General features: G+C 40.3%; 2 protein-coding genes across 9 annotated transcripts in view; one reads left to right on the plus strand and one right to left on the minus strand.

Moving 5' to 3' along the window:
* Positions 1–14,961, minus strand: part of dnah3 (dynein axonemal heavy chain 3) — a 30,617-nt gene extending 15,656 nt beyond the window's left edge. For 2 of the 4 annotated variants that reach the window (XR_004335039.1, XM_032536017.1), the window contains exons 1-41: positions 14,901–14,961; positions 14,111–14,142; positions 13,604–13,705; positions 13,286–13,493; positions 13,086–13,131; positions 12,827–12,986; positions 12,534–12,726; positions 11,967–12,162; positions 11,459–11,584; positions 10,416–10,611; positions 10,141–10,320; positions 9,882–10,012; positions 9,684–9,789; positions 9,403–9,581; positions 9,075–9,259; positions 8,762–8,885; positions 7,886–8,039; positions 7,627–7,771; positions 7,297–7,508; positions 7,066–7,157; positions 6,776–6,890; positions 6,445–6,561; positions 5,692–5,871; positions 5,447–5,583; positions 5,039–5,240; positions 4,801–4,893; positions 4,523–4,633; positions 4,294–4,408; positions 4,004–4,202; positions 3,723–3,831; positions 3,490–3,603; positions 2,510–2,686; positions 2,262–2,353; positions 1,928–2,147; positions 1,681–1,815; positions 1,454–1,565; positions 1,051–1,292; positions 811–911; positions 595–700; positions 343–472; positions 2–241 (exon numbers count right to left, since the gene is read on the minus strand). Coding sequence is in view for 3 of the 4 variants with exons in the window: in XM_032536017.1 (XP_032391908.1) it covers positions 2–241; positions 343–472; positions 595–700; positions 811–911; positions 1,051–1,292; positions 1,454–1,565; positions 1,681–1,815; positions 1,928–2,147; positions 2,262–2,353; positions 2,510–2,686; positions 3,490–3,603; positions 3,723–3,831; positions 4,004–4,202; positions 4,294–4,408; positions 4,523–4,633; positions 4,801–4,893; positions 5,039–5,240; positions 5,447–5,583; positions 5,692–5,871; positions 6,445–6,561; positions 6,776–6,890; positions 7,066–7,157; positions 7,297–7,508; positions 7,627–7,771; positions 7,886–8,039; positions 8,762–8,885; positions 9,075–9,259; positions 9,403–9,581; positions 9,684–9,789; positions 9,882–10,012; positions 10,141–10,320; positions 10,416–10,611; positions 11,459–11,584; positions 11,967–12,162; positions 12,534–12,726; positions 12,827–12,986; positions 13,086–13,131; positions 13,286–13,493; positions 13,604–13,705; positions 14,111–14,142; positions 14,901–14,916 (5,830 nt within the window). In the remaining variant the exon portion in view is untranslated. Of the gene's footprint in view, position 1; positions 242–342; positions 473–594; positions 701–810; positions 912–1,050; positions 1,293–1,453; positions 1,566–1,680; positions 1,816–1,927; positions 2,148–2,261; positions 2,354–2,509; positions 2,687–3,489; positions 3,604–3,722; positions 3,832–4,003; positions 4,203–4,293; positions 4,409–4,522; positions 4,634–4,800; positions 4,894–5,038; positions 5,241–5,446; positions 5,584–5,691; positions 5,872–6,444; positions 6,562–6,775; positions 6,891–7,065; positions 7,158–7,296; positions 7,509–7,626; positions 7,772–7,885; positions 8,040–8,761; positions 8,886–9,074; positions 9,260–9,402; positions 9,582–9,683; positions 9,790–9,881; positions 10,013–10,140; positions 10,321–10,415; positions 10,612–11,458; positions 11,585–11,966; positions 12,163–12,533; positions 12,727–12,826; positions 12,987–13,085; positions 13,132–13,285; positions 13,494–13,603; positions 13,706–14,110; positions 14,143–14,291; positions 14,547–14,900 lie in introns of those variants that run through there. The other 2 variants (XM_032536019.1, XM_032536018.1) reach the window with 2 other exon arrangements.
* Positions 14,962–15,212: 251 nt separating this feature from the next.
* Positions 15,213–21,488, plus strand: dazl (deleted in azoospermia-like). 5 transcript variants are annotated; one of them, XM_032536032.1, is made up of 10 exons: positions 15,213–15,480; positions 16,315–16,437; positions 17,927–18,018; positions 18,793–18,844; positions 18,938–19,004; positions 19,122–19,261; positions 19,795–19,875; positions 20,138–20,188; positions 20,585–20,655; positions 21,411–21,488. In XM_032536032.1, the coding sequence occupies exons 1-9, from the start codon at positions 15,478–15,480 to the stop codon at positions 20,627–20,629; spliced, it is 654 nt and encodes a 217-aa protein (XP_032391923.1). In that variant the 5' UTR covers positions 15,213–15,477; the 3' UTR covers positions 20,630–20,655; positions 21,411–21,488. The 5 variants fall into 5 exon arrangements, with proteins under 5 accessions (XP_032391923.1, XP_032391922.1, XP_032391924.1 ...); XM_032536031.1 differs by having other exon boundaries at positions 20,585–20,677; positions 21,418–21,484; XM_032536033.1 differs by having other exon boundaries at positions 21,422–21,440.

Below are 21,488 nucleotides of genomic sequence, written 5' to 3' on the forward strand. Positions count from 1 at the left end.
CCTCTCTCAGGGAAGATGTTGTTCTTTTTGAGTTTGATACTCTTAGGCCGAGGGTGCTCATTGTCCATGCCCATGATCAGATTTCGGTAGAAGACATCAAACTTCTTACGACTGTTCCCAGCGATGGTCCCACCCACAGTCCATACAACAGCAAATATAAACAAAGCCTGCAGCCATATGGTTATCTGCTGGCCAGACATCTGAGTACCATCAGCATCAGCTCCGCAGGCAGAAATTTCATCTGGGTATAGACAAGCCAATTAACACACACAGACCCACAGACACACACAGTGCTAAAAAGAAATGTGTATAAATTATTAATTGAATGTCATTCTTACTAACCCATAAGGCAGGTGTACAACTTCATTAGACTGGAGGCCAAGTGAATGGGAGATGTTTGAACCACAAAGCGACACTCTCTGTCTATAAAGTCCAGACATGGCTGAACTAGCCAATCAAACAGGTCCACTATCTGCAAAAGAAAAGATCAAAGAAGCAGGTATAAGACACATCATATGACACCTTTAAGAACATAAAAATAACAAAAACTGAGCATCAATGAGCCAGTTAGGACAAGCGTGTTTGTATAGTCACCAGTTCTCTATGTTCAGCGCTCAGGCTTTCAGGCAATGTGTTCATGTAGGAATCTCTGAGAGGGGACCAGCCAAGCTGCTGAGGTTCCATGTAGATCATACCACACCTTCAAGCAAATGGTTACATTAAAAACCACAATACAGTAACTTTTTAAACGTGTGTTTTCTATGTATATATAGTACAGTTGCTAGCGTTGTCTCTGTCTGTGTAGCTTACCTACTGACGGTAGCCGGCGAGGCCTGCTCCAGGTCAGCAGGTTCAAAGATGAGACTCATCTTGCTACTCATCTGGATGATCTCGCCACTCATCAGACAAAGCTATCAGAGAACAAAGTGAACGAGACAGAGGCAAAGTCTGACCTACCAGTTGATTAACTAACTAGCACTGAAAACCAAGGATTTAAGCAAGTCCTTAAAAAAACAAACACAGAGAGGAAAGCATCAAAGTGGCCAATACCTTCTTGTTGTCATCCAGCACAGTATTCATATTCTCGATCCAAACAGCATCAATGGGCCCATCAAAGATGATCCACTGTCGATTTTCTGAAGTGTTGATGGCCTGATCCCTGTAGGAGGTGGCCAGCACACCATCAGACCACTCATGGCTGACTGGATCAAAGCAGCCGTACAGCTGGCCCATGGTGATGGCCTTGGGGTTGATGATGCAGTAATCCACTGCAAACTCTTCCACCAATTTATCTGAAAAGTGGAATGAGAGAAAATAAATGAATATGCAATTGCAAATAATTCAAAACTGAAAAAAAAATTATATCTTTTTTGGTAATGGCTTGCAAGAAACTAACGTATGGTTAACAAAACATGGTGGCAACTAGAGGATAAATTTTAATTGCAATACCTACCCTTATAAAGGTCCCCAAGGGCAGCAGAAAGAACTTTATATGCAGAAGTCTTTCCTCCAAGAGGGTCTCCTACTATCATGAATCCATGGCGTACCAACATCATCTCATATACCTACAACACAATCACAAATCAAATTCTGAGCACATTTATGTGTTGATGCATAACAACTAACAAAACAACTTTTCATGAGTGTAAAGTATTACACTATTATGCTACTGCTTGGTACCTGGATAATTTTGCCAATAAACCATGGGACAGGCTGGAGGTTGAGCTTAGCTATGTTGTCATTAAGAGCTTTGAGGAGGAGATCGTAGTCTGGTTTTGGAAGGACCACACCAGGGAATAGATCTGAGATGATACCCTGTGGGCAGCAGAGGGAGAACTTAATTAACTATTAGTGAACCAATTGATGTATACTTTACATTGAAAAATATAACAGCGATCACAATTGGATTTGGTACAAAGTCTGTCACCTGAAAAAGTGGCACATCCTGTGCTAGAAATTTGGCCATGTTGACATCCATCAGTGCCCTAAGCAACAGCACACTCTCGTTCTCCTCGGGGTACTTCAGCTTTAGGTTCCCTGCTGCAGTCAGCACAGACTTTACAGCTCGCATACCATAGTCATAGTGGTGTTGGGAAGACAGCTGCTCTGAGCACAAGCGGTAGGTGGCTACGATCTTCCCGGCCAGACTGGAATGTGAGATGTAAGAGGCTTGACGAATCAACCGACTGAGAGCTAAGAGCAGCCCAGAGAAAAAGTATTCTTAATAAAAATATGTTGTCCAAGACATCATTCACACATACCTGCGAGACTCAATGAAGCCCATGGAGTATAATGAGATTTCTCCAATGAGACCATAGTCTGGCACCATCATAGCAACTGTACGAAACAGAGCCTACAAGACAAGATTGACAGGTATACATCCAGTGACAATATGTTTTTCTCTCAAGTAAATTTTACTACATTATACTTTTCAAAGCTCTTCTTCATTATCATATTTTGCTCTGTTTAGTAATGTTTAAGACTATGCTACAGTGCTACAGTGATGTACCTTTAGGTTGTCAGGGAGTTCAGCCCTGCCAGCGTAACCAGGGTTCATGGTGATGAACACAGAGCAGGTTGGGTTGAGTGACAGCTCTGTCCCCTCAAACATGAAGGTCTTCAGATCCTTGGCAATGGCCTGTTGTATGCAGAGGATCTGCTGAGCCACCACAGAGAGCACCTCCACCTATGACACACACAAAAAAACACATAGAGAGTAACTATGTGAACAAATTTGTTAAAAAAAAAGAAAGAAAATGCATATACAGTGAGACAGAGAAATAACATCATTTGCATTACAATTTAAGTGTAGATGTTTGTCATCTAATTGTTTGAATACAAAACAGCTAATTCCATGTTCTTCTGCCATTGTTAAAAGAAAAGTTTGTGTACAGGTACATTAGTGCCGATTTAGGTGCATACTTCATACATGGTACATTTGTGCAGAAGAAGATGAGAGAAATAGACACAATATGGAATGATGGATATTCTGCTATATAAAAAGGTGATTGTACCTGACTCTATAATAAAATTAAACCAGTGCAATACAGACAAGACTGGAGATTACATTTGGCTGTTACTCTCTCTTTTTAAATTTCTTTTTAAGAAAACTCTAGCAGTAATATTTGTATGTGTTGCAATCTGTCAATTTCTCTCTTTCTCAAGACAGTTCCGTATTAAAATAATCCAATCAACTTGGCCTTAAAAGCAAAAGCAGTGTATTTACATCCTGCTGAGTTGCAGGTTTCTCTGTTGTTCCAAATCTATAAAAATTCTGAAAGTAATTCTTCAGCCGAGATGCCAAACTGACCATTTAAGCTTCATCATTAACATGTTAACAATGAAAAAATAAAAAAATCAAACCTGATAGTAATAGAATATCTGTTTTCCTTGTCCTAAACTACTATTCAGTTAAAGCAGATAGGGTATTTGGGTCGTTTAATAACAGATTTACACAGATTTGACCACTTTAGAAATAGCTGTACTCACCTCAATACGATTGAACTCATCAAAGCAGGCCCAAGCTCCAGACTGAGCCAGTCCTTTAAAGAACTTACTCATGGCTTTGTAGTCCAGACCATCGGAGCAGTTGAACACCACACACTAAGTTAAGATAAGATAAAAATGTATTTATCCCAAGAGATATACAACAAATAACTTCTCATGTGTGAGTTTAAAGAAAACCAAACACAAATTAAATGCAGATCAGTGTTTCACTGTACCTGTTTAGCCAAAGCTTTTGCCAGATCTTTTGTGGTCTCAGTCTTGCCAGTTCCAGCAGGACCCTCGGGAGCTCCCCCCAAGTTCAACTTCAAAGCTCCCATTAGGGTTCTGATACAGCACAAATTTGACCAAATTATACAATGAAAGAACTTCACCATCTTTCAACAGTTGAATGAACTTTAGAAGTGACTTTATGATAGAATACATTTTTTTTACCATGATGGTTTTTGCAACTCTCCTCCATAGCCAAGGATAAGGGATCAAATAAACTGTAACTTACCTGTAGCAGCGGTCAGTAAGCGGTGTAATGACAAGACGGGGGGAATTGCCCAGATATTCATATCCATATTTCAAGCAGGTGGTGATCATGCGCAGCATCACTTCTCCGTCCTCCCAGAAGTAACGCAGCTGAGAAATCCACGCAAAGTCATTCAGTGAGGAGATGCCGTCCTTTGCCAGTTTTGCCACAACATCTCGAGCTAGATGAGGAAGAAAGCATGATCTTGACTGCAAGCTAACTTTAATCAAGAGAGCATATTTTTTATTCCTTTAAAAGAACAGTTGTATTACCATGAACATCTATAACAGTAAGAGCACCAAGGGTCATTCTTGCCCCTCCTGGGAGCTTCCCACGCACCAGTTCAACAATGTCAGCAATTTGAGCGTTGCATTTCTCCACATATGCCTTTAGATGGAATAGAAAATCAGTCCAATGGTTAGGCTAGTTGTACTAATTATGTAAGTTTTAAACTTAAAGAAGTTGTCTTTCTATGTGGAAGTTAGCAGAGGATTTACTGACTGGCAGTGTGTTGGTCTGGATGGCTTCAGATACTTCAGTAGTCCAAAAGATAGAAGAGGCACAAATGACAACTTGGCCAGGCCACTGCAACACCCACTTCTTCCTGGGCAACTAGGGCAAAATAAATACACATTACATTACACAGTAGAGATAAAAACTGTACAACGCTGATGGATGGTTTTATAAAATGAAACCCAGTCTCCAGTATATCGGTAGCCAAGACTTGCCCACATCTACTGTCAGTCAAGTTCATCACAGATTCAAAAACAAAGTTTTACCTCTGTATACTGCATTACTCCTTGATGGATAACATGTCGAACACTCCTCAGCATTAGCTTCTCCACCTGGAGCAGCCACTTCTCTACCATACCCTAAAACAACACACACATACATTCACTTTCCAACAAAGTAAACTTTGTTGAGAAATATAAGAACATAAAAGATATCCATTTAATGTAAAAAGAATATATGATTCAACTACTGGCACATTGTATAGAAGCCCTGTATGTTCTATACCTTGGCTTGTGCTGGATAAATCTTTTCTGTGAAGGCCACAGTCTCCTTCTCAGAGCTGATCATGCCAACGATCTCCAGGTCCTCAGTGAACTCCAGTTTGGCAATGCCTTCAAAGCACTTCTTCAGGTGAGGCTGTACACACAGTGGGTCTTTAGTCTGTGACAGGATCTCCAGCAGCTCATCGTTGGAAAGGAAGAAGAATCTGGGAATAAGATGAGGGTGAAGAGGAGAGACTAAACAAAAACAATCACTTGACAAGACCCTTAAAAAGAGTGTGTATGTTCTGAAATGTAGGCAAAATTAAAGTGTTTTTAATGTCCCTGACGAGTAATTTGGTTTACAGACATGAGTCAAAATAGTCAAAAGCTATTATAATGTACTATTAGGGCTAGTACTAGTGGTCAAAACCTTGGGAAATAGAGCCTCTTCTGTTCCAGGTAGGTATTAAGGCCTTTTTGGATGTCCTCTAGAAACACATTGGACTCCTGTAGCCGTTCCAGCATGTTGGGCTGACCTGTAGCCACCAGCACACGCGTATCCTTAACCTGGACCAGTGAAATCACACAGAGGCCAAAGCAAAGCAAAGCGCATGAGACATGGAAAGTTTTGCATACTAAAACAGGAAGTATAGAAATGTTTTAGGAGTGTCTTACCGACTCAGCAATGATGTTCTTCCAGTAGCTATCCACAATGGCAAACTTGCGTCCCTCCTCAGGCATCTGGGCAATGATGTCCTCAGAGCTGAAGATGGGTTCGAGGTAGAGCCAAGTAGCTTGACACTTCAACATGGAGTCGAGGATGTCCTGCATACTCAGCAGCTTGTCCTCCCATTGCTAGGTAGGAAAGTTATGGTGAGAATTACACAATTATAGCAACAACAAGCTACGTTTCTGTCCCACTGTTGTAGAATTTCTAAAGTATTGTTAACAAAATGCTTTAACAATCCAACAGCCAACATCACGTTCAGAAATTAATGATTAAAAACCCCAAAAAAGACAAAATAAGATGAGAGGCAGAAATCATACTCAAAAATGGTAGTGTGAAAAAACAATATACAGTAATATAAAAATATATTGCTGTGTGGAACAGGTTGTAACAAGCCTTTTATGGTAATTTTATGGCAAAGCCATTTCAACTGGTGTAGAAAGTGGGACAGTTGAGGTTGTTTTATGCAAAACAGGCAATTTTGTTACTTGTTCTGGCATGAAAGTGTGCTTGCATTTCCATCTGCTCACACCTCCTCCTATCGCACACACAACAGTTACTTCTGTGGCTCTAGTTGGCAGAGGGGCACACACAGACTTCCAAAACCACACAAACTTATTTTATGTATGTCGGCTCTTTGGCTTATATACATTTTCAAAGTCTAAAGGGAACCAAGAGTGACTTGTGGAGCCATGTCTTACCTTACATGCAGCCTCTATCGGCTTAATGAAAGGTGAACCTCGTATGGTCTGCGTCTTAATAATGTGGTCATCAAGAAGCATTTGGATTTCATCCACTGCTGAAATAATACTGGTGCCCTGTGATAAAATATTAAATGTATTTAATACAAGTTCATGGCAGTTTTCTGCATGGAAATTAATTAGCAGTTAAAGAGTTATAGACAACATAACCAACCAATTTGTTGTAATAAAACAACATTCAATATGGAATTATTTGGAAGAAATTACAATGACAATCCAATTGTGGTGTGTCTGTTGTAACAAGTATGTGAGTATTATGTGTTTGTCTTACTGTATCTCTGTATGGAGTGAAAGTGAACCGGAGCTCGACCCATTCATTTCTCATCTTATCCATGGATTTTTCCAGAGAGTACTCCTTACTAGCCAATGCGCCAATCTCTTCCAACCTAGCACAGAGGTAAAATAAATAAATAAATGATCCATCACCTCCTGATCATTGTAAATACTTCCATTACTCTGGGTTACTTTTTCTTACAAGCCATTATTTACCTCTAAACACACAGTACAGTGCATTTATTCTGTTCTTTCCATGTTTTCCAACATGCCAGTGAAATGTCTTACTTTTTAGAGAACTTGGAAAGCCCCAGTTCCAACATGTTCAGCAGTGAGCTGCTCACATCCGGTTTGACAGCAAAGCCCACAATGCTGCTAATCTGTAGATGGACAAAAAGTGTTGTAAATTATTTAGCTTCATGCATCACAAGAGATGCAGGACACTTGGTCCACACAGTGAATCTGATACTAGATTTCTATCGGATGGTCTAATGAAATTAAAAAATTAATAGAGCTGACCGTGTCCCAGTGGCGGTCTTTGATGCCAGGGTTACAGATGGTTGACAGGATGGGTAAATGCTGCTTGAAATCATCCAACTTGCTTTTAAAGCTTTTGGCCACCCGACAAGGTCCAGGAAGATTAGAGAAATACTTTGTCAGTTTATGCATGGTCCTCCACATGACGTCTAGTTCATCAGAGATTTTCTCAGCATCCAGGTGTAGGAAAGGACCTAGAAGTAAATGACAAAGAAAGTACGCTAACGTAAAAAGAGCTGAGCATCCTGCATGTAGTTGCTGTGGCCATACATTTAAAAAAAGGGGGTAGTTTTCCTAACGTGAGTTACGTACCATTCATCCACTCTTCCGACATGCTCTGAAAGTTTAGCGCTGTGGTCCAGAGCTGTTCATATGGCTGTTTGTCAGCTATCAGAGTTTGAAGCTCTGGGAACTGTGTTTGTTCCTTGTCCAGCAAAGCCTGCTCTTTGTTGATATCCTGGTGGTATTAATGTTTTGCAGCTCTCATGATCTATGTTTTGCTTGGGTGTGAAAGCTTTGAAATCAAAAGGATAACCACATGTGTTTTTGTGCTATCTGAAACACCATTTACCTCTAAGTCAATGACAGCAGTCTCCAGGTTGGCAGTGATTTGAGTGAGATTTCCCACATTGTTTTTCATCTCCTCCATGTTCATCGCTTCCTTCTTCTTAAAGGCCTTTATCTCCTTATCCACATCCCTCAGTCTCTGGGCAAAGTCTAATTTCCTGAGATAGTCAAATGGAGATATTTATTTTTTTAATTGCAGTTGTTGGCGTCCAGCAGTTTTTTAGGCGTCTTTAGCGACACTCAAGGACAACTTACATGTAAAAATAAATAAAATAGTATAAGTCTAATTGAAGAAAAATGTAAAAACTATAAAATTACACTATAAATGCCAGTTTAAAAAGGTAGGTTTTAAGGAGGGATTTGTATGTGGGGCAAAAGCCCCAACATAACCAAGGCAGAGACATTTGGTGTCAGCAAGACACCCGTTCACCGCTGTGTATAGGCGGTGTGCAGGGCCATAGGATTCATGCTGTTAAACCAATTCCTCAATTTACCCGACGTGGCTGAGGCAAAAGTGTACGGCGCACTGGATGGGACCCATATCCCGATCCTCCCCCCATCTGCTGGATACCGGGACTATAATCATGTGAGTTACATGTTCGCTACATCACAACTTACTCTTTTTGGAAAAAGCAAAAACAACCTCAAGCGAGCGTAAAAAATCTTTCATTATATGTGCGACATCACTCATAGGTTTGGGAAGGGATGAATTCAAATCTAAATTTGAGTTTACTGCACTTCGTGAAGCCACACTATTCTCATGTGGGACACTGTGTTGTGCGTGGGTGAGGCTGATGAGGGACAAACAAGTTGAAAACATCACATTCCGCAGCGGTGGTTGCCACTTGTGTGAGAGTGTGAGAAGTGTTTACTCAGTAACCTTGTTTGGATATGGTCCTCAGCCTGTTTTCTAATGGTGATCAGACGAAGCTCGCTGTCATCAAGCTCAGTCAGGATCTGTTTGGGCCACTGGAAAACCAGGCAGTTTAACCTCAAGTCATCAGCTATAGTAAGAAAGAAAAGACAGAAAATAAAATGATTATTTTAAAACATTCCAACATTTAAACATATTGATAGGCCTTCGGTGTGGCTAAGATTGTTTGTTAAATGCATGTCATCTATGGTCTATTTGTTTACATTAAATTTAATTTCTTTAGACTGTAATTGCAAATACCACTTTGTGTTTCACATACAAGGTAAAGTGGCATAGTCCAGAAGGAAGCTGAGACGATATGTTGCCTCATCAATCTCATCTATCAGCTTGTGAATGGTCACTTCCCTGGTCTTTTTAATGTAATGGTTGAGAGACACCAACTCCTCTGTGGTTTCTGGGGTGCCTCTGACGGTCTCAGTAATCTTCTCATACTTTTGACAGATCCTGGGAAAGAACATTAGCTTGTAGTTGACATTCTCTCTCTTTAAAATGGAAGTATACTCAATATAACGGATTTGCTGTTTAAAACTAAACCAAGAACATTAAAACAGATGTTGAATCAAGTTAGAGATAGAGTTTCCTCTCACCCCTTATTAAGCTCTCTGTTTTCCTCCACTTCAAACATGATGATTGTGTCTCTCAGTTTCTCAGCACGCTCACACAGGTCCTCATTCACTTTGCCAGCATAAAGACAAAACATGGACAGGGGCACCGTAACGTGCAGTGAGGCAATCTCCTTCCACAAGTGATTAATGCTCTCAATTTTCTGAAGATTGAAAGAGGACGAGAGGACATGGACACTTAGTAGACGGTGAAGGCCAGTTGAAAACTTTCAGATTCACTGTCAATTTTAGATGAATGTAATCACCTTTGTAAATCCCTCTAACGAGTGTCTCTCTTTAAGAAAAGCGGAGATCTCCTGCTTTGCTGTGTGGTCCAGTAGATTGCTGTATTTTTCATATACATTCAAATACCTGAAGAATGAGATAAAGTATTAGCAGCTCCTGTACACATGCCGGTACATCAGAATAATTGACGGGCATAAATTCACTTAATGTGCCGTTACTTTGTAGGTCCCACAGTGTTCTTATGGAAAATTTCTTTGGCTTTGTTGACTAGGTCTGTAACCAACGACTCGTCAGGACGGATGGTGCGTAGGTACAAGTTCTTGATTTCGGGAAAGAGGTTACATTCCACCTGGCAAAAGGACATCAGTCACAGATTATACATATGTTTATTTTATAAAAAACAGAATTGTATTGTGTAATTTAAAATAGATGGCAATAACATAGGTAAAAGCTTGTGGCACTAAGGGAAAACTGTACCCTTGGGAGCTTCTCAGCACTCTTGATGATTTCCATGAAAGCTCTGTGGATGAGCTCCCAACATTCCTGAAAGCTCGGACTAAAGTCAATGCGAGGCTCATCCACTCGTAGCTTAACCAGCAACACCTGACACTGGACATACTTCATCTCATCAAACACCTTGACAAAGTCATTGCCGCCCTGAATAACACAGAACGCAGGTGATCCTTTTGCACAATTCCAAAGATTATTTCAACATGTTCCGAAATTGGAACAACTAAAAATGTTGTCCATACCTCATGTAAAGTGAAGAAATATAACAGGTCCTGTAATGATTCTACGACCAAGCTTCGGAGCTGCAAGGACATGAGTGCAGCCACACAGCTGAAGAACTCCTGGACACTAACTGGAGCCAAGTGCTCACTCTTGGGTAAAAGGGGCAAGTCCAGGTCCTCCAAAGTGTCAAAGAGTGAAGCACAGTGAGGCAGCCACCTGAAAGAAAATGGTCTCGATAAGTTTAGTTCTAGCTATTAGTATGTGTTTAATGTCATAGGATGAAAAGAATTGAAAGGACATATTGGTAAAAAGTATACCTAATAACAGTGTTGCAAAATGTACAGTATAATATCCAGAAATGTTACCTTAGGTTTAAAAGCGGTTTAAAAAATGTGGTTTATTCTTAACTGAAAACTCCAATTCACAAATCCAATTTAAACGAGTGCTTGAACTGGTCACATAACAGCAGAGAGAAGATGTATGACCACTAGTGTTAATATACCTCGCTTCCAAGGGCATGTGTGATAATAAAATACCTGAAGGACTTCCTGCAGAGTTTTCTGTTTTACTCATCAATATGTCTACTGAATAAAAGCTCTACTGACTGCACTAGCTACTGCAAGTATTGTATCCTGAGACACGGCAGAATAATGGTATCCAAGGAGGTGCAAATTACAAACATGGAAACAAACAAACAGAAACTAGTGTCTACAAATTACAGTGGCTCATATTTCAGTCATCCAGCCAGCCATCCTACAGGGCTGCTATGTGGTCTAACAGGCTATCCAACATGCACGAAACAAAGGATATAATGAAATCCTAAAGTGAGACAGTGTTTAAAGCATTCTCCCTGAAAGGCATCCTGACATGGGTCTGACAAAGGGGACAAGGTGGTAACATGAGACTGCACCTGCAACAGGATTAGCTATCTTGGTTGTGTACATACTGCAGACATGCAAGCCAATGAGAGGACAAACTACAATGATTAAGTCTGGACATCACATTATGGGCTCACTGACAGACTGGCTGTTTTGAGAGTGGCTGGCGAATTGGCAGTTCTCACTTTTGGATCAATTCCTCTCTTGTGGTTTGGCACTGTCTCTGGACAAACTCTTCAAACTCAGATGGCAGGAGGGGGAGGCTGGTGGAAAAAAGGTCCTCCAATCGAACAAATCTCAAGGATGAGAAGCTGAAACAAGATTTTATTTTACTTTTTATCTTTTATCTTATTTTATTATTTGTTTGCACATTGTATACAAAGTACATGTATACAAAAAACACTCACATATACACAAACACACTTTTACCTACATACTGTAAACCAAGATACACATGAATCCAAAGTAAACAAGAGCTTGTGAAGGAGAGGTACAGTAAAAATCTAAAAGCATACACAAAATGTGCAAATATTAATTCCACAAAACAGCACTTCAGTATCTGAATAAAAATGGGGGCACACTACTGCAACATAAAGGAAGATGATGTTCAGACTGTCTAGTAGAATATGAATAAATAAGCAAAATATAATCTAACTCTCACTGAATGTACAGCACGATACACTTCTGTCTTACTTGTTGAGCCAGACATCCTGCAGTAAGACCATAATGTGACTGATTGTAAACAGATGTCGGCTTTGCCACGTTTGGACTTCCTTATAACTAGCTGCCCAGGGCACAGGCGAACGGATCACCCTTCTAGGAAAGGGCTTGGGGACGCTGGATATGGACAGTCTCTGCCGCTCAGATGGGTCCATGAGAATGTAGTTCACTGACAAAGAACAACATGGAAGACAAAATAGATTAAACGGATTGACTAAGTGTCATTGTCAAGGCAAGCGAGGCATTTCATCACAGAGGAAATTATTAATTAAATAAGGCACCAACTAGAGTGACTAGTAGTTATGAGTAATTTTGTATACCCATAAGGTTATTTATATGAAATAATCATATTTAATATGTAAGTATAATGATGCAACAAAATTTGCTAACACATACTGTAGATAGAGAACAGTAGGCATGATGAAAAGTTGAAGAGGAGTTCTATGTTTGTTTTGGTCGTACTGAGGTTAAAGTGATACTGAATGTCTAAATAAAGCAATACTGCCATTAAAGATTCACTGAGATTTTATTGTTGCGTACCTATGTTCTCCTTGAGGCTGAAGTCATAATCTCTTTTGACCTCTTCTTCAAGGTTTGCCCTCATAATCTGGAGGTGTTTACTACTATCCTCAGTCTCAGGAGGCAGCAGGCGCATGATGTTCATCATCTGCTGGTGTGGCTGGGGTGCCAGCACAGAGCTGGGGACACCATTGGTGATGTAATACATATACCTCTGTGTGAATAAAAGTTAGCATCATGTGTCAGGAAAAAAAGAGAATCAAAAAATCTGATCCACAACTTACACGTTCATTACAGAATTCATTGATACTTGCTTTCAGGTCTTTCTCATTAGGTTCTATCTGCATCTTCTCCTCTTGGCTGCACATGATGTCCAGCTGCTCTTTAGGACTCATAGGCCGGCTGCTGGGAGTGCAAAGGTTTCTTAATCTAGGCTTTAGCCGAGGCAAGCGTGAAGTAGGAGAAGATGTATCTCTGTAAAAGCATGAACGAATCAGATCAAGTGCCTCAAGTTAAAGAACATCATAAAAGACAAGCTACTGCTGCAATGTGTTGCTTGAAGGGCATGATTACTTTCTTCTCTGTTTTATTGCTCCTCTCCTTCCAGGTGAGGTAGATGCTTAAAGCTTGATTAAGATCAAAAATACAACATCCTGAGTTTCCAGCAGTGCTCAAATTTTTAATTATAATCAGATAAAAAAATAAAGAACGTTGCAATCACAGACATCGTCACACAGACCAGGGTTCGACATGAGAGGAACATGAAAGGATACAAGGTCCTGCTGGTTTTGCCAAGGATTGACGGAAAGTGTGTCGTCTGTGCTGGAGGTTGACAATCTTAAGGTCCTGGGCCCAGGGACGGTAGTTATTTCCAATAGACTCACTGGGAGTACGGTGGTAACGTTGCTCTTTAAAAGGAACTGCTAGTGTCCAAGAATTGGTCTGGAGTATGGGAGGGTGATGACTGTGCCTCAAGACGGTCTAAGGTAAAATAACTTAAATGTTAATATTGTGTATTGTAGCACCAAAGTTAATGTGTTTTACTTAAAACGTAAATATCTGAGCAAAAACTGGATTCTCTAAGCACTTACTTGATACAGTTCTGACGGTTCTGCATTACAAGCAATGGGCAAAGGTGGAGGAACAGAATATCCTCTGCTTTGAGTCATATTAAAGATAGAGTCATCCTCCATCTGTAGTTCAGACAACAAATAGTGAAGATTGAAACACAAAGGACTACTGACTCTTTCATTTCACTTGTATTTGTACAACCCTTGTTTATTCTAAAGCTATTAAATATAAGTCTCCATTACTTGTCCCATTTTTAAGATAAACACACATGCTTTTGTTTCTTTAAATGTGTTATTACTGTGTAATTTGCATACAAAATATATACAAATTAATAGTTAATTTCAGTATGCCATCATCATTGTTCAGGGAAACTGCAAATTAAATGTTTAGCTATCCAGAGGCATAGCTAGCTATATAGCGTCATATTTACGACGTATCAAATAGCCTATAGTATATGAAACAAAATAGTGTTTTCACCATGAACATTTAGCCAAACGAACAGCTAACGTTAGCAAGGTTAAAGTTACCTGCTTCAGTCGTTCCATCTTGTTCAACTTTTCTGAAAGTAAAAGGAATAAAAAAAAATTGAATGCATGAATGAAAAACGATAGACATTTCCATTTGTATCAGTATAACCTGACAGCTAAAGAGTACACAAACTCTGAAAAACACGGCTGTACCGTTAATAACACTAACAGTCAACGATACCTGGTTTCTACCGGTCGCTCTGTAAGGTTATGCCGGCTGCAGTATTTCATTCATTGCTGTGGCATTATAGCTTAAATGTTTTATGTAAGTGTCCGTCAGCAGCAAAAGTTGCACGCAGAGTTTGGAAGTAATAATATGCTACTTTTCTACTGTATAAATGACATAACTAAGCTGTTAGCGATAAGGAGTTAGTTTTGCCCTACCATCACGCTGCTGTTGTAACTGAAACACTGTTGAGCTCGTCCGGAAACGTCTCCATGGTAACCCCAACCACCTTTGTATTATTCAAATTGTGTTAACTGTCATTGTTTTAATTACAGCATATGTTATAAGTTGTTTTAATATGAATTATTGTATTGTTACTATGTAAACTTCGTGGACCACAAAAGGAATGCTCCTGAGATGAAAAAAAAGCTAATGGGAAAACGTGTTACCATCTAGAACCTGTTGTGGGTGGTGCACTGCCCAAGGCGCGTGCTCTTGAAACAGGTGGACCAGAGAGCGAGCAAAGCCCAACGTTATATATTTCGGTTTTATTCCTGTTCTCAAAAGAGAACAAAACACAGTGCTGGGTTAGTGGGTTGTCCTAGCGTTAATAGTTAACGTTACCTGGAAGTATCACCATCTAGCAATATTCTGCCCGATTCTGCCCTCTGCTGGACACTCAGCCTCTCTCTCAGAATAATGGGACTTCAAATGGGACTACCGGTAATGGGGTGATGGATGAGATAAGAGCTCAACCATCTGGCCAAAAAAAACTAAAAAATGATAATTGAATAACGCTACATTATGAAATCACACAACATTTTACATTTGGAAATATAAACTATAAAATGTCCCCGAAAGGAAAAAAAAAATTCAGTTGGAATTATTCATGCATGTGTGTAGGACAATTACTTTTATTACAGCTTTTACAACATTTGCATTTAATTATGTAACTAAAGATACTATGGTCAGAGTGTGTCGGCTCTCGATATTATCTCTTCAAGCTAACTATTTAAAATTGATCTTTGTATAACCTGCAGTTATGTACTTTTGATAGGATGTTAGCTAGATTAGTCATGAGGACTAGGCGTGGTTTCCGACTTGCTAGCTTATTGTGAGGTGGCTGTTGTTGGGCAGAAGAAGCGCCGCTGCATGCTCTCGAGTCCGTCTGGCTAACTTATTAGTTTTAATTATTTTAGATATGGTAAGTTCCCGCGACAATTGTACGTGCACAACAGTACAATGATGGAATTCTAACCATACAATCGCTGTATTTCATTGTATGCATTGTTGACTTAATTAACCAGCATGCTAGCTAGCTAACTAACTGCTGTGCTAACGTCAGTGTTAGCTAACAGATAATTAGCGACCTTCGCCTTGAGAACCGAAAAAGGCGCACTAGCAGCTGGTAGCTAACATTAGCTGGGGCTAGCTAAGTACAGTTAAGCAGCATGCTAGCAACAACTAGCATTAACGATAACTTAGTCCATCACCGTGGATTTTTTTGTCAGTGCTATCCATGTAGGACAGATCAAGGTTGCTTGTTGAAGTAAATTTAACTTGGACCAGTTAACATTTAGCACAACAATGCAAACTAAGTTAGCTAGCTAACTAGTACGATCATATTGTTGTCATTACCGGGAATGTTTCGTCCTATAACTTAACATTAACCCACATAATAGTAATAAAGAAAAACACTTCTAAAAACAATTCCATGTTGTGGCATTTGTTGCTGATGTAACTGCTGAAAATAAAATTTAATTTGGCTTAAACTAACCTTAGCTTTGATGTCCGACCCAACTTCAATAGTTAGTCTTCCCTTTTATCAAGTCAACAGTTATCATGTGGAAGCAGCGCTAAAAAGCTAAAGTTAATTAAAGTTCTCAACATGCACAAGTCATTCTGTGTCATGATCGTGTAGGTGCATTGTGCAGGACTTAGGCCTTAAGTATTTGGACTGTTGTCCCTGAGAATGTACAAGTGTTTTGGTATTGTCCTATCATACAGCTCAATAATTCAAACGTTGCTTTATTGTAAGGATAACCACAAGCCCCGGAGCAGCAACCAGACTTCCCCTTCCCATAAACTGTCAAATGGCTACATTCTACCTGAGGGCAAACTGACTCCCAACGCCCTTTTTGTTGGTGGAATTGACATGAAGGTAAGACCAGCGGTGCATCTCATAGCTAGAGTCCTCTACTTGTCTCGCGTCATAGTCCCTTTTATGGAACGCCTGATTGGTCACATTACGCCACTTTCTTAGCCCGTTTTGAAAAGTCAGAACGCAGTTTTTACGTCGTCTAATGGCTAACTAAACGTGTGGAATGCTCATTTAACGCCGCTTTTTATGGGGATCAGTACGCTATAATAACTTGTCAGATGAGGCAGTGTTCAATGATAATGATCTCTCCTGTCTTTTCCAAAGCCAATACATTAGGACTATCAAAGTTATCACCCAATCAGTAAAGAACAAGAACAGACCACATGAATTCAACCCAGCACAAGTATGAGCAAAGCTTGATGGATTTGGGAGAAGTTTTTCTCTTTTTCTACAGTCTGTTTTTCTACTAGTAGGCTACGGCCAGCGGTAAACTGAAATTGTAGGCAGATAAACTGTATTGTGTTTTCATTGAATTGGTTATCATTTGTGAAACGTTTGCTGCAGACACAGTTAACTAACGACCGCTGGTATTGTACTAACTTGCTCTTGGTAAAATAAGCGTACTAACCTCCAAAAATTAAAACCACTAACTTGCATCTCGCAAAATGAATGGGCTAGTTTTGATTGAGATTGCTGTATTGTAGCTACGTATTAAGTAAATAAGGGAGGTGTTATGATACGTGTACTGATCCCTGTAAAAAGTGGCCTTAAATGAGCATTTTACTGCGCTTTTAACGGCATATTGCCATTAGACAATGTAAAAAAGACGTTTTGACCATTCAAGACAGGCTAAGAAAGTGGCATAATGTGGCCATTTTTGCGTTCCATACCCTCCCACTGAGGAGGCACGAGAGACAGGCAACAAGCAAATGGGTTTTAGAGGGATGAGACGTCGTTTCCTCTGAAGCATCACGTGAATTCGTCAGCTGTATCTTCTCTTAATACATCCATGATCTTTATGGGCGGAGTTAGCAACTCCTTCAGCTGCACGGGAAGCCTGCTCTTGTGTACCCTTGCTTGCCCACAGCTCCTCGTGCACGCTCATCAGCCCAGGGGGGCAGAAATAACCTTTGAGACGGCCTTCACGGAGGAGGGACAGAACCACAGAGGCTCCATCAAATTAGGGCCATGAGATGCAGCCCACATGTATGCTCCTGCTGCATGCAAAGTTTTAGTCTACTGTAAAAAAACAACAAAAATGTCCATGCCATATCAAGTTTGAGTGTGTCGCTACTTAAACTCGGTAGATTGATGCTGTCAGTTGCTTGTTAAGAGCTGGCAGTACAATCATATCTGCACTGAAATCGTTCACCTTGAACAGATTCAATTATACACCAACTAGGTCTGCTGTATGACAAAGGTTGAGACCCCACTGTTTTGAACAAGTGCACTGTTTTTCTTTTCTTCTGCAGTACACAATGGAGGGAAGGTGGTAAAGTATAGCAACTAAAATACAGTTTTTCACTTTGAAATTCCTCTCAACCATCAGGTGGATGAAAACGAAATGCGGGACTTCTTTGCAAGATATGGTCCAGTAAAGGAAGTAAAAATTATCACGTACCGTGGAGGGATCTGCAAAGGGTGAGTTTTGCCGTTTGGGGACCCTCAGGTGTAGGTGCTACATTTTTCCAATACCGAGTGCCTCGATTTTTGTTGAGTTTGACTTTTTAACAATGGCTAAACTAAGCCTTGTTTTAGCTGTGGGGCTGATAGTAACACCTGGTGGCTTACAAAATGTATAGCTGCCCTTCAAGATGAGCCCAAAGCACTTCAACACCTGATTTTATGTGTGCAATACATAGACTGCAGATATATTGACGGTCTATGGTGTAATACAAGTTCAACAAGCCTGTGTGTTATCATTAAATCTGTAATTATTTTGATCAAAAGTGCTGCGTACATCGCCATAGTTCTCGGTTGTTCTATTTAGAATAGTACCATAGTTTAGCAGCAAAACAGTCCAACTGAATGAAGCGCTTTCCGAAGCACCAGTGACATTCGAAACTCTGGATGTCTTTAGTCACGTGGTGGTCCTCGTTTGACACAAGCTCCGACATTGATTGTGCTTCACAGAAGTTTGTGTATTGTACTGCACTTGTGACCTCCAGTGAGACATTTGTGAAGCATGAATACAGAAATTGTTCTGAATCATAATTGATTTCCTTGTTAAAGAGTGTTGGCTGTATTTCTCAGTTAACTTGGGACAGTGTGTGGCTGTAAACTGGGGGATTGTTCATTTACATTTCAGTTTAATGGATAGTCGGTAGCTAAATTCATAACTTGGTTTGATAACTCATTTTTTTTCTTCCATATTTTGAATTAGATATAGAGTAAATGGTTTTTGTTTGTTCCTAGGTATGGGTTTGTGTACTTCAATGAAGAAGTCAACATTCAGTCAATCGTTGAGGTGAGCGGATGTCTCTCTGTGGAACTGTCGTTTTTATTTTTTTTCCATCTGCAACTGAGAGTAATATTTCTTCTTGTTAACATTTTGCCGTAGCAACAGATCAGTTTTAAGGGCCGGAAACTCAAGCTGGGCCCTGCCATCATGAAAGAAAGGAGCTCTCGTATGTATTCCGATACACTTCACAAGAACTTCGTTGGCTGTTTGATTGGCAATAAAAATACAAGGTCTGGCCTCTAAAACATACGTTTCATTCTATAATTTGTTTTTCTTCATCTAGGATCCATGCCATCCCGTCTGTTTGGCCCGGCTCCCTGGATGAACCCCACTCAGTACTTCTACTGTGCCTGCTGCTCACCCATGGGAGGGGCTATGGCACCACCTTCACCCATACTCAATGGAGGCAACCCCTACAATCAGGTAACACACGCACATAGCCAAGCTATCCATCTCCTTTCAGTAGGCAGGCAGATTTAAGAATGGTAAAAAAGAAGTTGCCATGCCAAATAAATCCACTGTGTGGGTTTAGTAATGCTGTTACAGAACACTTTTCTGTTCTTTCAGTTACACTGTAAAATAAAATGAACCTTATTTTCATTGAGGAGAAATTGTCTTATCACAACCAAGAATAGAGGTGCACAGCAGAGACTTGTCTACCAATTTAATTTTCAGTTTACTAGAAAAGTCCAGTAAAGCAAATAAAGTTGGCTCTGGCCTGATTGCTAATAATATCCAAGTTGGTGAATTATTCAGACAATACCACCAGAACCATTAGCAGTTGTGGTGCAATCTTTACAAGGACACTAAGATGAGAAACAGTGACTTATTGCTGTAGCCTTTCAGTCTGTTTCAAGATATTAAATATGTATTTTAACATCTACTTAGCAGTTTGCTATATAAAATGCACATCTCTGCACTGTGGTTTAAAGTGTTTATCTTGGCTCTCTCTGCAGCCGTACTCTTACTCCAACTTTGGAGGGGTTATGATCCCACAGATGCCAATGAACTACGCACAGAACGCCTACGCCTACCAGGTACACACACGTTATCTGACACACTATTTTCTATACTCACAAAAACACACACACTTAGTTACACTAATTAGTCAACAGCATACCATGCAGGGTCTAATAGGCACTGCACATATGCTCCTGCATATGAGATGAAGGGTTTAGCCTGGCTTGGATCCACTTGTCCCAGACTACCCCACACTCCACATCCCCATCTCCTTCAGAGACAAGCCTGGGTTTGTCTGTTGCCCTGTCTCACCGCTGACCCCTCTCCCCCTACACGCAGTACACTCCACCTCACTGGATGGCGGACCAGAGGACACGGCCTGTCAATCAGGTGATTCTACATTTAGTGAGAATCAATGTGGATGTCTATATGAGTGGTAGTAGTTTCATTGCAACACAAATCGCATTTGAAAACCTTGTGCGACAAAAACATTGATGGGAGACTTTCAAAATCCACTTGATTAATACATACTCTTTTTTTTTTTCTTCTTCTTTTTTTTGCAACAAATTGTCCTCAAACTGCAATGCTCATGCAGGCCACTAGATGGTGGTGGCTCGTCATTGTTCACATCCTGAAGAATGGACCGTGCAGCATCTGAACTTGATTTTTTTTGTACTTGACAATTTTTTGGGGGGAGCCTGTTTTGTGGCAGCTGTTTTTGTCTTTAAAGAATTTCTGTGACATTGTTCTCACAAAGCTGTTTGTTATGTTAATGTCTGTTTCCAGAACTTTGTGGACTGCGGAGTCCAGACTATGATGACTGTGCTGTAGTCCACAGCTACTGAGCCCCTTGCCAGGTAAAACGTTACCTTCAAATTGCTTTCATACAAGTGATACAGTAGGTAGCAATGTGCCAGTGAGGGCCAAGCGTCTGCAAACTTGCACACCTTTTTTTGTAGAAAGAAGAAGTTGATCAGTGCAAATACGTTATGGTGTTGTATTTTCTTGGAATAAGAACCTGAATGCAGTTTGCCCTTCATTGTACATGGTTGCCTATCCCTGTTTAGCTGCTTCATAATTACTTTGCGGAACTTAAGCGTGTGAACAACTGTAGGATTAGTGAGAAAGTCACTGAAGGAAAGAGTGCTTGAGCAAACTAGAGTAGCTTTAAATGTAAAGCGGATAATTAGCCGCTGCAATGACGAGATGGTGAAATTAACTGGGTTGAGCTACCGACACAAGATGCTACCGGCAAACAGAACGCCGTCAACTGGAAATGAGGCAGTCCGTTGACCACTGCACGTCAGCTAAACAGGATGCAGGACAGCCGAGCCGGTGTAGCCAGTTTCATTGATTATAATGGAAGTGTAGTGTTCAGTGTAGCCTGCCCGCCAAACTGGTGATCTTGTGTAACTATGATTGGACAATATGAAAAAAAAAGGGATCGCACAAGCTTAATTCTTAACCACAGTTACACAAATATGGTTAACGGCATTTATCTGACTGGCTTTTGAAAGGACTAATCCTGATTGGGTGTATAATTGAAGGCGGGAACTGTTCTTAGCTCTTGATGTGTCTTGTATTTATATATTTATTTTTGTCTTCTGCTCCCTTGTTCTACAGTGAGTCAAAATGCGGACAGGATGACATCTTGATGTTCCAGAACGGCTGGAAGCAACCCAACGTCTCA

The sequence above is a fragment of the Etheostoma spectabile genome, chromosome 14 (genome assembly GCF_008692095.1).
Source record: "Etheostoma spectabile isolate EspeVRDwgs_2016 chromosome 14, UIUC_Espe_1.0, whole genome shotgun sequence".
NCBI lineage: Eukaryota > Metazoa > Chordata > Actinopteri > Perciformes > Percidae > Etheostoma > Etheostoma spectabile.